Below are 15,066 nucleotides of genomic sequence, written 5' to 3' on the forward strand. Positions count from 1 at the left end.
AACACAATATTTCTGCAAGTCTAACTAACTAACTCTATTGTCAATGGAACTCGAAAATTCAATGTCACATTCACAAAATTCTCTATTGACTTTCGTCCTTAACAAACTTTATCCAGTTTCTACTTTGTATTCCAATTTCTGCGAGATTTATGTTAATATTATCCTCTGATCTGCGCCTAGGTTTTTCTAATGGACTTTTTTCCAATTGGGTGTCCATTTAAAATTTTGAAAGGGAATTCAGCTAAATAGGATATAATTGTAATACTATACAAGTAGTATTATCTATGTTTCTGCACTGCTAGAACCCATCAACTTATGTCATAGCAGCCATAGCAAATGACAGAGCTCCAGTGTACTCAAATCTCAAAAATGAAATGTAATTAATAGAGCCCGTACTATACGGAGATATTCATGGTGACTACACAGTTCGTGTGGAGTTGAATTTCTTTTAGTGTTGCAGTGCTTTCCTCGTCAATTGTTCATTTATTCTCTATCTGTCTTTGCCTCATTGCTCCGTATGTATGTTCCATGCACTGATGTTTACTATTCGCTAAACGAGATCTCTTTAAGAATCAACTCATTTTTTTTTTCTCGTCGTGCAACTAAGTAGCAGTTTATGTAATAAACACGTCCATTCCTTTAAGACTGGTAAACCGCTTTTGGTTTTTGAATTATTTTTTTTGCGGCACCATTTTACCTATTTAGCTTAATCTTTTGCCATACACTGGCATCGCATTCCCGAATATTAATATGCTTGGCTTAATCCATTTGCCTCAGTACCTAGTAAATATTTGGTAAATGTTCTCCACTACATATTGCTACTTTAACCTGTTAGCTGGGGAGTTTCCGAATCAGAAAGTTGCATCTGAATGGGGAATAAATTTGTTGAAAATACGTATTATGAAATGAAATGAAATCTTTTGAGTTTTACGTACCACGGAAAATACATTTTAATTCGTCACGACCAATACGAATCTTACTATGACGAACGCAGTCGTCAGACTGCAAATACAAGCAAAATTCTCATGACGAGTTGATTCGTCATTGGCAGTTAAGAGGTTAGTAGTTATCATCGGTTCGACATAGAAAAGCAGTTGAAGAACAGCATGAGGTAAGCATAACGTGAGTAGGAAGCCAATCTTTTATATTACTCCTCTTGCATTTCTGACCACTGCTATCCAACTACAGGTCCACGTTTATGAACAATCATTGTGCCACAGTGGATTCCTGTCCAATAAATTGACATTCCAGTAGCAACTTTGTTTGTTTCAAGTTGGTGTAGCAATATTTATGCCTAATCAAGTCAAGTGAGTATACTTGAATAACGAATATGTAGGAAAAGGAATTTATGTAGCTTTGGCGTATGTTATACGTGCTCTCATTTTCCTTATCAGAGCTATTTGTAAATATACTCAAAATAGTTATTCATTATGTTGCATATACATGATTTACAGAGAAAAAGTCTTTGTTTAAGGGTTGGATTTCTTACGCCAGCAAATTTCAAGTTGCCAATCCCCCATCTATTGACTTAGAAGCAGGCGGCTTGATACAGTACAAGAAATGAGCTCGTAATTATAACTTTTTCCATTGAGATGAATACAAGCACGGACATAAGTTGATATTCAACCATATAACACACATGGTAAATGAGTGATATGTCAGGTACCGTGTAGGTCGGAGACAGAACAATATCCATCGCTCATCGCAGAAATCTTGCATATTTGTGGTAAAAGTATCTTCCTATTATCCTGTTGAAATATGGCGTCCAGAGTTGTCTGAAGAATCTGTAAGCAGTGACAAATTCAGGGGATGAACAGGAAAAGGAAGTTCCTCATGGAGCTACGAGATTCCTCCCCATAACTTCATTGATTGGGCCCAACGTACACTACCAGTGTTTACGCATGTACTACTTTCACCCCATGTGAATTCGAAATCCTAAGGAATTCTCTGAAAATCTGTTGTGGAAATCTAAGGGTCTCATTTGATAACATTTTATCCTGACAGTTTTAGTGTGAAGACGAGTAAGATTAGGAAAATGTGTGCAGTGTCAAGGTGAAATAATGTCATAAAGTTAACAATGAGTGAAGGTTCAAGTTAAGGAAGACAAGTAATAGCATACAATGTTACCTGGCGTTCTCTGATGAATTTAATAGCTTATATTTTGTTTAAATAAACAAATTCGACACAGAGAAGAACTTTATGCGCATATCCATCACCGCTGACGCTGTTGGTACGGAAAATGATCACTCAAGTCCTCATGCTTCCCTCTGCCCTGAACCGAAATAGATCCAAAGCTACCTTGTAGTGACCATCTAACAATTGTTGTGCTTGTTTTTCGTATTTACTGTCTTTATGGCACAGTATACAATAAAATACAAGGCGCTAGGATACAATTCGTGAAATAATTTTAGTTTTTAAACTATTGTTTTTGTCTGTGTTCCTCAATATTACTGTGTCTAATAGAGCATATGAGCATGCAACAACAAGACGAGAGTGAAAGAAGTGTAGGAATATTGTGATAGTATTTCCAAGAAACAATGTCAGTTTAATTATTGTACCAATTTGACTCCGTATTCTTAAACTTTACACAAGAAACCCTAAAAATCTTGTAAAAAAATGTCAGTATTCTGTCCATTGACATCTTCCAGGGTATAATTTAACCGTGATGGTAAATTCGTAAAGAGCAAAATTTGTAATATTAACATTTAATTAATAATATATGAAAGCGTTTTGCTTATTAATAATGTAATATTTAAGTAGTGGTAATATATATATCAGTGAATAGATATTTACGTTAATTTAATTAGTAAAAGTATGATTTCACTGTTGTTTCCGATGTAGCAAACTCGCGCTAACCACGAGATCCTGGAACATTTACCGCGAAAATGCATACTGTCGAGCTACTGCTTTATTTTGCTTTGCTCACCTACTATAATACTTAGAAAATCTAGGAAAAATCTGAAGTAAGTGATTCCATAGACTCTTAAAGGAGATAAGCGCAATGCTTACCATTCTAATTGCGATTTTAAGAGTTTTTTTGAATACTTTCAATCACTTTTTTTGTGGAATTTTACACCCGATTAGGTCACTTACATGAAGATCCAATCACGTTAGGAAATTAGTTTGTGCTCTAGATGCAAAGATTATAGAATTGAAATACAATATCTTGATAAGCTAATTATTTATGTATAGCAGTTGTTTTGTGGAGAGTTCTTGGTGAAAACACTGGAATTTCATGTTTGCGAAAGAATCGTTAAATTTCTAGTACGTTTATCAAGAAATCTCATTCATTTTCTTGTTACGAGTTATTACTTAACGAAACAATTTATCAAGACGTTTCATTTACATCTTAGAACCCTTGCATCTAAAGTGCAAAATGTTTTAGTGATGTTTGTCTGACTTCTCAGCTCAAGGGCAAGTTCCAGACCACTTGTTCTAACTTACATGGATGGAGTCACTAAGTTACCCAGGTAAGGTAGGGTTGACAGTAGTTGTCCCCTGTGGTTTAAAAGAAGGAATACAGTAAACTGATATTATTGAAGTAGAGGAACAGACTGAGAATTAGATTCAGGGATATCATGGGTGGAAGAATCGTGTAATTATAGATCCGTTTCACAGATAGTCAATCCTTGTCACAAGGCTTGTACACTCGCCGATCAGATCACTGGACCACCCGCTACATTTTGAATGAAGTCTTTGGACTGACGAAAGAGTCACGAAGCACGTCAGAACCACTCGGCAGTCGGTAACAAGGGTCTCACTCAGTCAGTCAGTGTGATGCTAGTGCGTAGAATGAAGAAGACCAGCGATATATTAGATTTTGATAGGTGTCGCATTGTAATGACCAGAGGGCGTCATGCAAGGTGTTTGTGTGTTACCGTGGTTGGTATCTTCTAAAGATGTGAAAAAGGATAGTGATGCCAGCACCACACAGAAGGAATAGGGCGGCCATATCTTATTAAAATGACGGACAACGTACACTGTCGAGGTTAGTAAAATAGTCTAGGCCGCAAAACTACGTATACTGCTTTCACCACATCGATGACATGGTCAGAACCAGTCTTTTTTCAGGGGAACGGCTGCTCAAGACGTGGACAGTAGCGCAACGACAGGCTGGTAATATGTCTCTATAATGATTTGGAAAATCTTTACAAGATCATTCATTGGCCCAGTAATGTGTGTGGAGGGCACCATGACTGCTCCCAGCTATCGGCAGATTATTACTGATCATGTGCACTCATTCATGTTGACCATGTTTCTAACTGGCAATGGGTCCTTTCAGCAGGGCAACGATCTTTGTTACAAGGCTAACGTTGTATTGCAGTGCTTCGAGCATCACAGTGGTGAATTTCAATTAGTACAATTAAGCCTCAAACTGAGCCGACTTTAACCTAATTAAACACCTTTGAGACATCACTGATGTCAGATCTGATCTCCGCGCTGCGGAGTTTAAAGGAATCAAGTAACTTGTATGCAGGTGTGGTGCGAAATACCTCGAGTCACCTACCAAAGTCTCATTGCTTTCATGACGAAACGAAACCATGAACCAATCTATATATATAAAAGAGAACGTACAAATCCTTTGTCCGCTCACCACGCTAATACGGCTGAACCAATTTCTTTCATTTTTGGGGGGTTATTAGGATTTGGACCCTAGATGGTTTTTATCATATCACTTTAATTTTTAATTACCAGTGTCTTGAGATAATTGACCATTCAGGTGTCCACAAATCCTTTGTTAGTTCATCATAGGTAAAAATAAACGTATTTATATGCAACCCGCATGACCGTGTCACTCGGCGGGTTAACATAAATGACAGGCGATATAATGTTAACATTTACTGCAATCTACTATGATAGATCACTTGAAAGCGAAAAAGTAAAAATTATCTAAGTAACAAAGTTTATTGCGTTCCGGGGTGACCGCAGCGAAGCGGGGTGAACGCTGCTAGTATTGGATATTCAAGATATTAAGTAGTCGTAATGTTTTGGTTGGTGAGTATATACGGCAATGTTAATAATCCTTTTATATAAATTACTCTGTATTTTCACAGTGCTAATGAGCTAGAATGTTCACAGGAGATATTTTTCCATAACATGCTACAAAATTCATGTGAATTGGGCTGGTGAAGATGGTCACAGAATAAGTGGCTGAAATGTTCAGGAAATCTTTCAAAGACTCAATTAACAATACAAGTTTTACATGTGTCTCCTTTAAAAGTTTTAAGGCTACTAAAAATTCGTCAATTACTATATTTGAATAAACATTCCATATATGTTATTCTAAAACTATATACAGAACAAAAATAATAAAGTAAAATTTCAATCTTAGTTATTATCGAAAACCATTTAAGAGTCTTCATCCCGGCGAAATTGAAATACCGCTAATTTTACAGTAATTATGTGATATCTTCAAATAGATAAAAGATGATTGAAATATGGAACAAGAGCGCCCTAGACAATATTATTTTGCGTGAGGTACCGTTATCACAAGTCACCTAGTGGCTTTCCGTTTTCAGCTGTTTAGAAACGCGAAAATAAATGCCGATTTTCAAAATGGCTCGAAATCGAAAGCAGATAAGTGAGTCGTGATAACGGTTTCTCACGTAAAATAATATTGTCTAGGGCGCTCTTGTTCCACATTTCGATTATCTTTTATCTATTTGAAGATATCACATAATTACTGTAAAATTAGCGGTATTTTAATTTCGCTGGGATGAAGACTCTTAAGGGTGGGTTTGCATACGTTGCAACTTAGTACAATATTTACTACAAATTTTAACTACTACAATATTTACTACACACTACAAGGTCAATGTATAAGCTACCGAGAAAACAAATACAAATACCATACATAACAAAAACAATATAGTAAAATTTTCTTTCTATATACATATTTTAGACATATTGTCTTCAAACAAGACGTGCGTTATACCTTAAAAGAATATGTTGAATGAGCCTTACCTGCCTAGTATTTTAGAAACACAGCCATTGGAAACCTGAAGAATGCGGGAAATATCACAGGGTCTTGCACCGGAATGAGCCAATTCGACTATTTTCTGTCGGGTGGAATCCGGCAAGGGTCGGCCGCTGACGAACACCCCCCCTAGCTGGTTCACACCGCTGTGACCTGGGGTGAATGACCAACACAGCAAAACCACAGTTAGGGTCACTGTCTCAACTTATTTTGTTTTTACTTGTTAATTTTTTAAAATTTTAATATAAGGGAAGAGGTGGAGTGGGATAATAGAAATTTTAATTCTTCTACAACAGCCTGATTTTTTAAAAAAATAATTTCTACGTTAAACTACGTTTTTCTTTTTACAACGAATTCTCAGTGGTGTTAATTATATTTTATTTACTGTGTTATCATTTCTATTGTAATTATGAGCTGCAAAAGCCCTAAGGGTACTGGTATTGATTGTAACTTAGAAGCATTGCTAAATTCAAGTATGTGTATATTTACCAAGATACTAATCAATATCTTTTGTATGAGGTGCTTTGACTGTAAATAAATGAAGAATCGAGATGAAGAGAAATTTTTGAATAAAATTAGTTACGTTCTGTACAGGGTGTTTCAAAACAACTCCGACAACTTTTGGAAGGTGATTCCTGACACCAATATAAGACAAAAAAGTATAGATCAACCTGGTCGGGTCAGGACTGTGCTTAGGAACTAGTATGTGTCCTATCAAAAATCCATATTCAGAATCCTGTGGTAGTTAGCAACAATTTTTATAGAGGTTGTTGGTGAGTACTTCAAATTATATGCTCGTAGGCAAACTCCCTTTATAAAAATTGTGTCTTAGGATTCTCAAACATGTATTTTTGGATACCGCACATACTAGTTTCTAAGTGAAGTCTTGGCCTGACTACGGTAGGTTCCACAGTTTTGAAGCTATGAACCTTTAAAGTTCATTTCTTCATGTTTTCGGTAGCTTATAACTCCGAAATGGCGGATCTCTGCATCCAGGTTGGTCTATACTTTTTGTGTTACCTTGGTGTCAGGAATCACCTTAAAAGTGTTATTTGTGTTGTTTTGAAACATCCTATATATTTAAAACAATCAACGCGATATTTGCTTAGATGCTTCTTTCGTTTAAGAGACTGGAGCTCAATTTCCGACGCTAGCACATGTGATTCAGATAGTATATTAAGCTGTATGTAGGTGCACTTCTTACACAGCATCGGTATTGAAAAGGAACGTCAAATTTCAAAGTATCAACACCAACAACGTCAATATTTACATGTTAAAATTTAAAAAAAAAAAATCCAATCAGAATGTGAGACTCAATGTTTCGAGCTGACTATCTAACGAAAACGTTACAAGGTTTATAATTATTCATTTTACGCCTGCTCGGTAATATAATTCATGAACCCAGCTCGGTAATATAATTACGCCAGCTCAACTCTGTTAATTAACTGAACAAATTCAGTTGCTTTTTTAAAAGTTTCTCTTTACTTCATTACTTCTTAGTTGTCTGCTCACAGTTTTACGTTTCGATTTCAACAAATTTTCTCTTAAAATACATAATAAAAAGAGAAGTATAACATATGTTAACTGGAAGATTTTAAAAATCTTTAAAGATTCAGGAATATAGATTAGAATTCTTTATTAATATAATTTTCATAGAACAAGCGTTAATAACCCGACATCGGAGAAAAAACAGTATGAATCTCCTTCCTCAGTCCTTTCCTTTCTTAGTATAACACTAAGATCAGAATCATTTTTATCTAGTGCTCCAAGCATAAATCTTGCTTGTTCTTTCTTTATTCTCAGCTGGTCGAAAATTATATTTTCTTATTTGCTACTTGCAGCTTGTACAATTAATATATGTAATTTGATAACACTTTTCAATTTTCTACTTGTTTAATATGATCCAAATTCTCCTTTGAGCTACATTTTTACGTTAAGATACATTATAAATTACATTAATTCATTAGACAAAAAAATTAGATTTGAAATGTAACTGGGTATCTTTTCAAATACATATACACAAACACGTGATGGCTTATATAAAATACTCATTCTGAAGTGTCTTTATATTAATTCTAGCCTAAACCCTGCTATTCAATTTAAATATTGATATTGTGATATTTAAATGAATGATATTTATATCAATACTGATATTAATATTAATATTGATAAATGATATTGATAGTTTGATTATAAGAATAACAACTGATACTCTTGAATTTTAATTTTTTTTTTTTAAATTTTAAACTGGCATGAAGAAGTTATATCGTATTTTAAATGATAAACTATATAAATGGAATATACGAAGTTTTTTATTAAAAAAATCAAAATATCACTCATAACATTTAAGTAACATTTAAAAAGAATTGTTTAAATTGTTTAAAGGTTTAAAAATATGAGAAATGGCAATAGTTTTTTTTTCATTTTTTAAAATAAAAACAGACTGTCTTTGATGTAATATGATACAATATGTAATGGCACTATAGGTAATATCTATAATAATTATGAAATATAATTGTAGCACAATAGAGCAAATACGTTTGAAAAGTTTATGAATAAATTATATGAAGATTTAATATAGTTTTATTATAAATCTTCAAATAATCATTTTAAACTTAATAATGTACAACATTTTAATACTTAATCTGTAAAAGTATGAAATTTTTGTACTTTTTTGACAATAAACTGCAATAGACTTGATATCAAAATCTTTTTTTTATTTAATTTCAATTGTCTAATTATAAAAATTATATATTTAATAAAAATAATAATTATAAATTCAATATTTATAATTGTAAAAATGTAGTAAAGAGACTCATTCAATATTTTTGGATCATGTTAACACCAAATATTTTAAAGAGATTCGTTGTAAAAATAAAACCACAGAACCAATTCTAAACAAATCTACACTAACTACATATGTCAAATTATCCTACATATAAGTTATATTTTTCTTAGCTTGACATCCCATCGCTTTTCTTCCAGCAAGTGCAGCGATAAAAATATTTCATTAATTAATACATACATAATTAACACATGATCAATACTTCAATCCTCGAGAGTTCGGATAAGTTATATTACAAAACTAATTTTTTCTCTAATTGAAATTTCAAGAACTACATGATACTTACTTATACACAAGAATAATTTAGTTTTGTAGCAATTACTTGTGCGAACTTTAGAAGATTGAAATATTTTGCTATTTTTCTTTGCATTGCATAAAAAAGTACTCAAAATTTTACTTTCAACATAGTCTCTAATATGTTCTACTAAATGTAACCATTCTTAATTATATTAAGACTTGCTGAAAGAAATTAGTGTTGAGATTTTAATTTCATCGATTTCATATAAGAAATCGAAAATGACTTAATAAAATGTTAGTACCGTTACCAAAATATAAAACCTATAATTAATAATTTTCCCTTTGTACAAAATAGTGAACGTTTTCCTAAAATTATATATAAAATGTATAATAATATTGGAATAAGACATTAATTTTTCACTGTAGTTCTTCCGTGTCATATAGGATCAAAGCGGTGTGAATATCGAGCTAAGAATTGACCTCCGTCAACACCGGACCCCGCTAGGATAGGGAGGTGTATGAAGCCACCATTTACAAGTCAATAATTTTCGAGTGGATACCAGATCTTTCCTTACATTCTATCATGTGGCATACCGTTAACTATTTGTCACTTAACTAAATATATTGTAGTTTTTTATATATAATCAAAATTTATATTTAATTTAGTGTTACTGAATTTATTTTATATTATTATTATCTTGTATATTTTAAAAATATAAGATAATAACTTGATATTCTCTTTCAGCTTCGAATTATTATCTGTATAATATCTGAGACTATATAGTGACTTACTAATTTAATCTACCAGACGGTAGTTATTCTTTAAAAATACTTATTTTAAAATATAAGTTAAAAACATCGTTTTTAAAAAAAATAAATGAAGAGAATTTTCTTATTACTCAAACATTGGTATATTTACTGTAGGTTGTTGTCAAATATTTTTCTTTGTATTTCCTAGGAAAACAAATAAAAAACTTGTGATTCTCTGATTTTGAAGGACAGGGCATTTTCACCATATGAGTTGTAAAATAAATCAAGAATTTTCTCTCAGTTTTAGTTCATAGTACCTAGATAGAACAATATCCTAGTTCACATTATAATCTCATAGTAGAAGTCAGCAATTTCCTTTCGATATAAAGAAATACTTATTAATTCATTTAGTATCATCTTGTTTCTAGGAGCTGGTGCACTTCTAAAAAATTTTAACATTTTATAATATAAATTTCACCTATGGATGGCATTCATTAAATTGGGATTAATTTACCTGTAATACAACATTAGCTCTGATATAGAGTCTGATTGTACAAAATATGTATTTTTCTTTAACTAGAATTTAAATCATTCAAATTGAAAGTGGAATTCTATGCAATACGAATAAAGTTTAATTAGAATTTATGATTATGAAGAAAGATGGGTTTTAGAAAATTATGTTATTTATCCCCGTGACAATTTTTTCTTGTATTTACGAGGAGTGTGCGGGAAGTAAGTACCGTTTTGGAAAAAAATACTAAAACAGGTTTGTTCAAACCAAATTTATTTTTACATGAAAGAGTAGACCTTTAACAATTGCTCGAAATACTTTCAACCAATGTTCAAAGTGGGTGACCACCTTGTCCAAACCTTCCTCAAAGAAATATCCGGCCAATGAAGACATCCACAACTCCACAGCGTTTTTTTTTCTTTTTTGGGTCGTCATCACTTTCAAAGTACTTACCGACGAGTTCGCGCTTCAGGCGCAAGAAAAAGTTTTAGTTAGACGACGTCAAATTGCGGCTGTAAGGGCAGGTGGTCAAACTGCCCCTAACCGAACTGTCGGATTAACGTTTGGGTGGTACCAGCAGTATAGGGACGAGCACTGTTATGGAACTACACGACTCCTTTACTGAGCATTCCTCTCCTTTTGTTTTGGATTACACGCCTAGGTTTTGTCAGAGTCTTATAGTATCGTTACGCATTGATGGTTTCGCCCCCTGGGTATTTGCCGGACACTGGCGGGGTGTTTCCTTGAGAAAGGCTTTGACAAGTTGGTAACCCACTCTGACAAGTGTTTGAACATGGTGGAAACTATGTCGAAACATAGTTTAAGGTGTGCTCTCTCATGAACATATAAATGTGCTTTAATAAAGCTGTTTAGTATTTTTTTTTTTCAAAACGGTACTTACTTTCCAGATTCGTTTCGTATATTATTAAAGTTAGTATTAGACTACATAAAATTATGATCTATTTGGAACCCTAGCTATTAATAGTTTTTTTAAAAAAAGAAGAATACTAAATAGCATTTTAATCAATATTTTAAAATTGTTTCTCATTGTTAAGCATATTGATATCTGAAGCTGAAACACAATAATTGACCTCAAGAAGAATCTTTTAACTCTGAGAAATATCTTCATATTTAGTAAATACTTAATTTAGAATACTTATAAATAATGTTACTAAATATATCTAATATATTTTTATCTATATAAGATTTATGAAACATTTAGAGAAAACTGTATATATTTTCTAAATATATTTACCTTGTGTTTTAATCGTCATTTAGACATTTTTACTTTTTTCAAAAATTATAAAAATATTTTATATTATATATTTTATTATATATATATTAAATTTGTTTTTCTTAAGAAGTTTCCTTAAATTAATTTTAATGGATGTCACAACACAGAAAAAAAACTGACCGTGTATCCACTACAATATTGGTCACATCATACACCTGACTATTACCTGCGTATTGATGTATTAGTGCTGAAATAATACATATAATAGAGAAAATACAAAATCGCATGCAAATGTGATTATAAATTATGATAACATGATAGATAAATTTAAACACTTCATAAAAATACATTTACTATTTATTAATTTCATATGACACATAATTTAATGTAATGCAGAAATATTGGTAGTTACTTGTTGCATATTATTATTGAATATTTGTAATCAATGAAAAGCTATTGATTATGAATAAATTTAAGTAAATTTCAGTGGCTTCCACTCACAACAATACTAATACACAATTCTATGAATTTCAAAAGACACAATTTTATGAACTAAAGTCATATATATATATATATATATATATATATATATATATATATATATATATATATCCAAGGGGGGCTATAAGGGCTATAGCCCTCCCTTGACGCTCAGATATACTGGATAAAATGGACTTCAATCCTGCTTTACACTGGATAAAACGGCAAAATATGGTTCAGCCCCTTGATCATATCCTGGATCCGCCCCTGTATATATATATATATATATATATATATATATATATATATATATATATATAGATAGATAGATAGATAGATAGATAGATAGATAGATAGATAGATATAGATATAGGGTGTTTTGGGAGGAAACCGACGAATTTCACACACATATTCGTCACATCATGACAAGAGAGAAGTTTATTTGCACTTTTCTGGGAAGTGTCTTTTTACGGACAGACAGGCAGCTTTATGCAATTGAGTGATACTGACACCAGATTGGCTACACTGTCACCACAAAAAAAAAAAAAAAAAAAAAAAAAGGTTAACGTTTTCATTACATCGAAACGAAAGAAAACTTTATTTTGCACTTTGCTGGGATAAGTAGACACATTTTTTTAAAAAAATTTCTTTGTAAGAAACATGTTAGTTAGGCCTGTTGATGGTCGCAATATAGCCAATCTGGCGTCAATATCACTACATTGCCTAAAACTACCTACAACTCTGAAATTAAACACACTTTTCAAGAAAGTGCAAAAATAATTTTTTTGTCTTGTTTCGATGTAAAGAACACGCTGCCCGACTTTATTTCTTGATGATCATAGTATTGCTAACCTGACGTGATTATCATTAGATTGCCTAAAACCGCTTGTATCTCCGAAACTTGGCATTTCTCAAGATTAACTCAGCGAAAGAAACAAAGGAAATTAAATATGACTTTAATTTGATTGAAGTGTGATTTGTTGAAAAGTGAACCTTTTTAAACAAAGCTTTAATGAATCTTAAATTAAAAATTATATTTCTGTAGTTTTTCAAGTGTTTCAATAAGTAAAATAATAAGCAGAAAGAAAGATCTAAAAGTCAAAGTTAAATTCTAAAATGGGTTCTCTAATTTCTTTAAGTTCAGGAAAAAACAACTCTTTGGTGAGTATTGTGGCTGGGGAAGGCCAATTTCTAACAGACTTGATGCAGGTTCTGTTGTTATAAAGAATACTGCTTTTCACTAAAAGAAAATGTTACATTAAAGGTATTCCTCAACTTCTGTATCAGATGGTAACAATATAAATCTACAGACTCACATTGTTTATATGTCAATTTTTTGAGGCTGCTGTGATTCAGTGGTTAAGCGCTAAGGTCTGGTGCATTATTTGACTCCAGCCCGTACCAAGTGCGCTTTGTGCTGGGCAAACACCGTGTGCATAGACTTTCTCAGGGTTATCCCATTTTATCCCACTTTCTTCATTGAATTATTTCGTTCGTTATTATAATCACCATCTTTCTTATACTCGGTGCATAATTGTGAGACAAGCAAAAATGTCATATATAGGCAATATATAAATTTTGGGAAAGTTTTTAAAGTAATTCTTATGATGTTTATACGAAACTTCCTCCCAATTAAAAAAAAAAAAAAAACGCACTAAATCCTGTTCGGCGTAAGCTCTAAACTGCGATAAACTAAATCTCGCTGATTTGCTGTTGGCCTACCGACGCTTGTACTCCTCCGCAAAATAGTTCATATGATTTGATTATTGCTTCTACTATGAATCTCCATATGAAACAACTATATTATTATAAATGACAAAAATATAATACGGATTATCTAATGATACTGCAATCGAGTGTGGTTAATGAAACAATAGAAATAAACACTAAGCATGCCCAGTAATTATGGTGCCAATTCAAGTGTGGAGGCGTGTTCTACTTTTAAGTCTGAAAGATGTCTTACATGAATCCCGGTTCAGCGAGTGTTGTGGTGAATCATCTACAAGGTAAAACTTTACTCACTATGCAACACTTGTTTACCAGCGAAATTCAAATAATTTTTTTTAATCTTTCGAGTCTTTTCCTTTCTTTTCTGCTGCTGCTGTAAGTATCTGGACAACACGAGACAGTATTGTCAAAATACACGCGTATAATTTGCTCCTCCCCGTGGGGAGTAGGAGTGATACATCACTAGCCAATCGTATTTGTGACAAGCGGAAGGATACAAATATTTTGTTTATCGGAGTTTAGAGCTTACGCTGAACAGGGAATAGTTATACCATCATCAGTATGTATGTCTATATTTTGAAGTTTTGTAAAAACATTCTCATCATAGGTATTTTACCAGTATTGGCAGTTCACTTGCCGAAACTGAAAAGCTTCCATGCTCTACAGTCTTTCGCTAATCTCTTAGTCTTCGCGTACGATTTTTCTGTTTTGATATCATCCATTAATTGTAGTCTTCTTCGTCCCCTCCCTCTCTTTCCTACCAACATACCCTCTGGCACGTCCCTCATGGTACAGTTTCTTCTTAGCCAATGTCCCATTTCTATCACCATTTCTAACACACTTTCATTCGTTTTCCACTCGACCCGGCTAATTCTCTCCATTATTCTCCACACTCACATTTCGAAAACTTCCAGTCGTTTCTTATCATTTATTGTAAAAACTTAGTCATCACTTTATTGTCAAAATTTAAAAAAAAAGTGATTGTAAACTCCGTGATAAAATAGGGATCTTTATGGTTTCAAGTCTCTCAAACGTAATTCTATTCTCAATACGAAATGATTACTGTTTAACAATAAACTTACAACTTTCATAACTACTCTGTACGTGGCGCAAAATAAAAAAAATTAAAACTTCATCTGTAAAATAGTGACGCACAACAGTTCATTTTTTTTAATAAAAAAAAAATATTTTCAACACCGAAAGGCTATGTACACGTCGGAACAAAGGATTACGTATCTTCTTCAGAGTAGTTATTCTAAATTTTAAAACCTAGAAAACGGTTATGAAGTTAATGTTTGTTAATA

General features: G+C 32.6%; 1 protein-coding gene across 4 annotated transcripts in view; it reads right to left on the reverse strand.

The window, feature by feature from the left end:
• Nucleotides 1-15,066, reverse strand: part of LOC145669671 (paired box protein Pax-6-like) — a 474,824-nt gene that overhangs the window by 162,436 nt on the left and 297,322 nt on the right. For all 4 annotated transcript variants that reach the window (XM_081737929.1, XM_081737930.1, XM_081737928.1 and 1 more), the window contains one exon: nucleotides 5,965-6,130. In XM_081737929.1, the coding sequence (XP_081594055.1) occupies nucleotides 5,965-6,130 (166 nt within the window). The remainder of the gene's footprint in view (nucleotides 1-5,964; nucleotides 6,131-15,066) is intronic.

This window comes from Thermobia domestica, chromosome 14 (assembly GCF_964235325.1).
Source record: "Thermobia domestica chromosome 14, izTheDome1.hap1.1, whole genome shotgun sequence".
Taxonomy (NCBI): Eukaryota; Metazoa; Arthropoda; class Insecta; order Zygentoma; family Lepismatidae; genus Thermobia; species Thermobia domestica.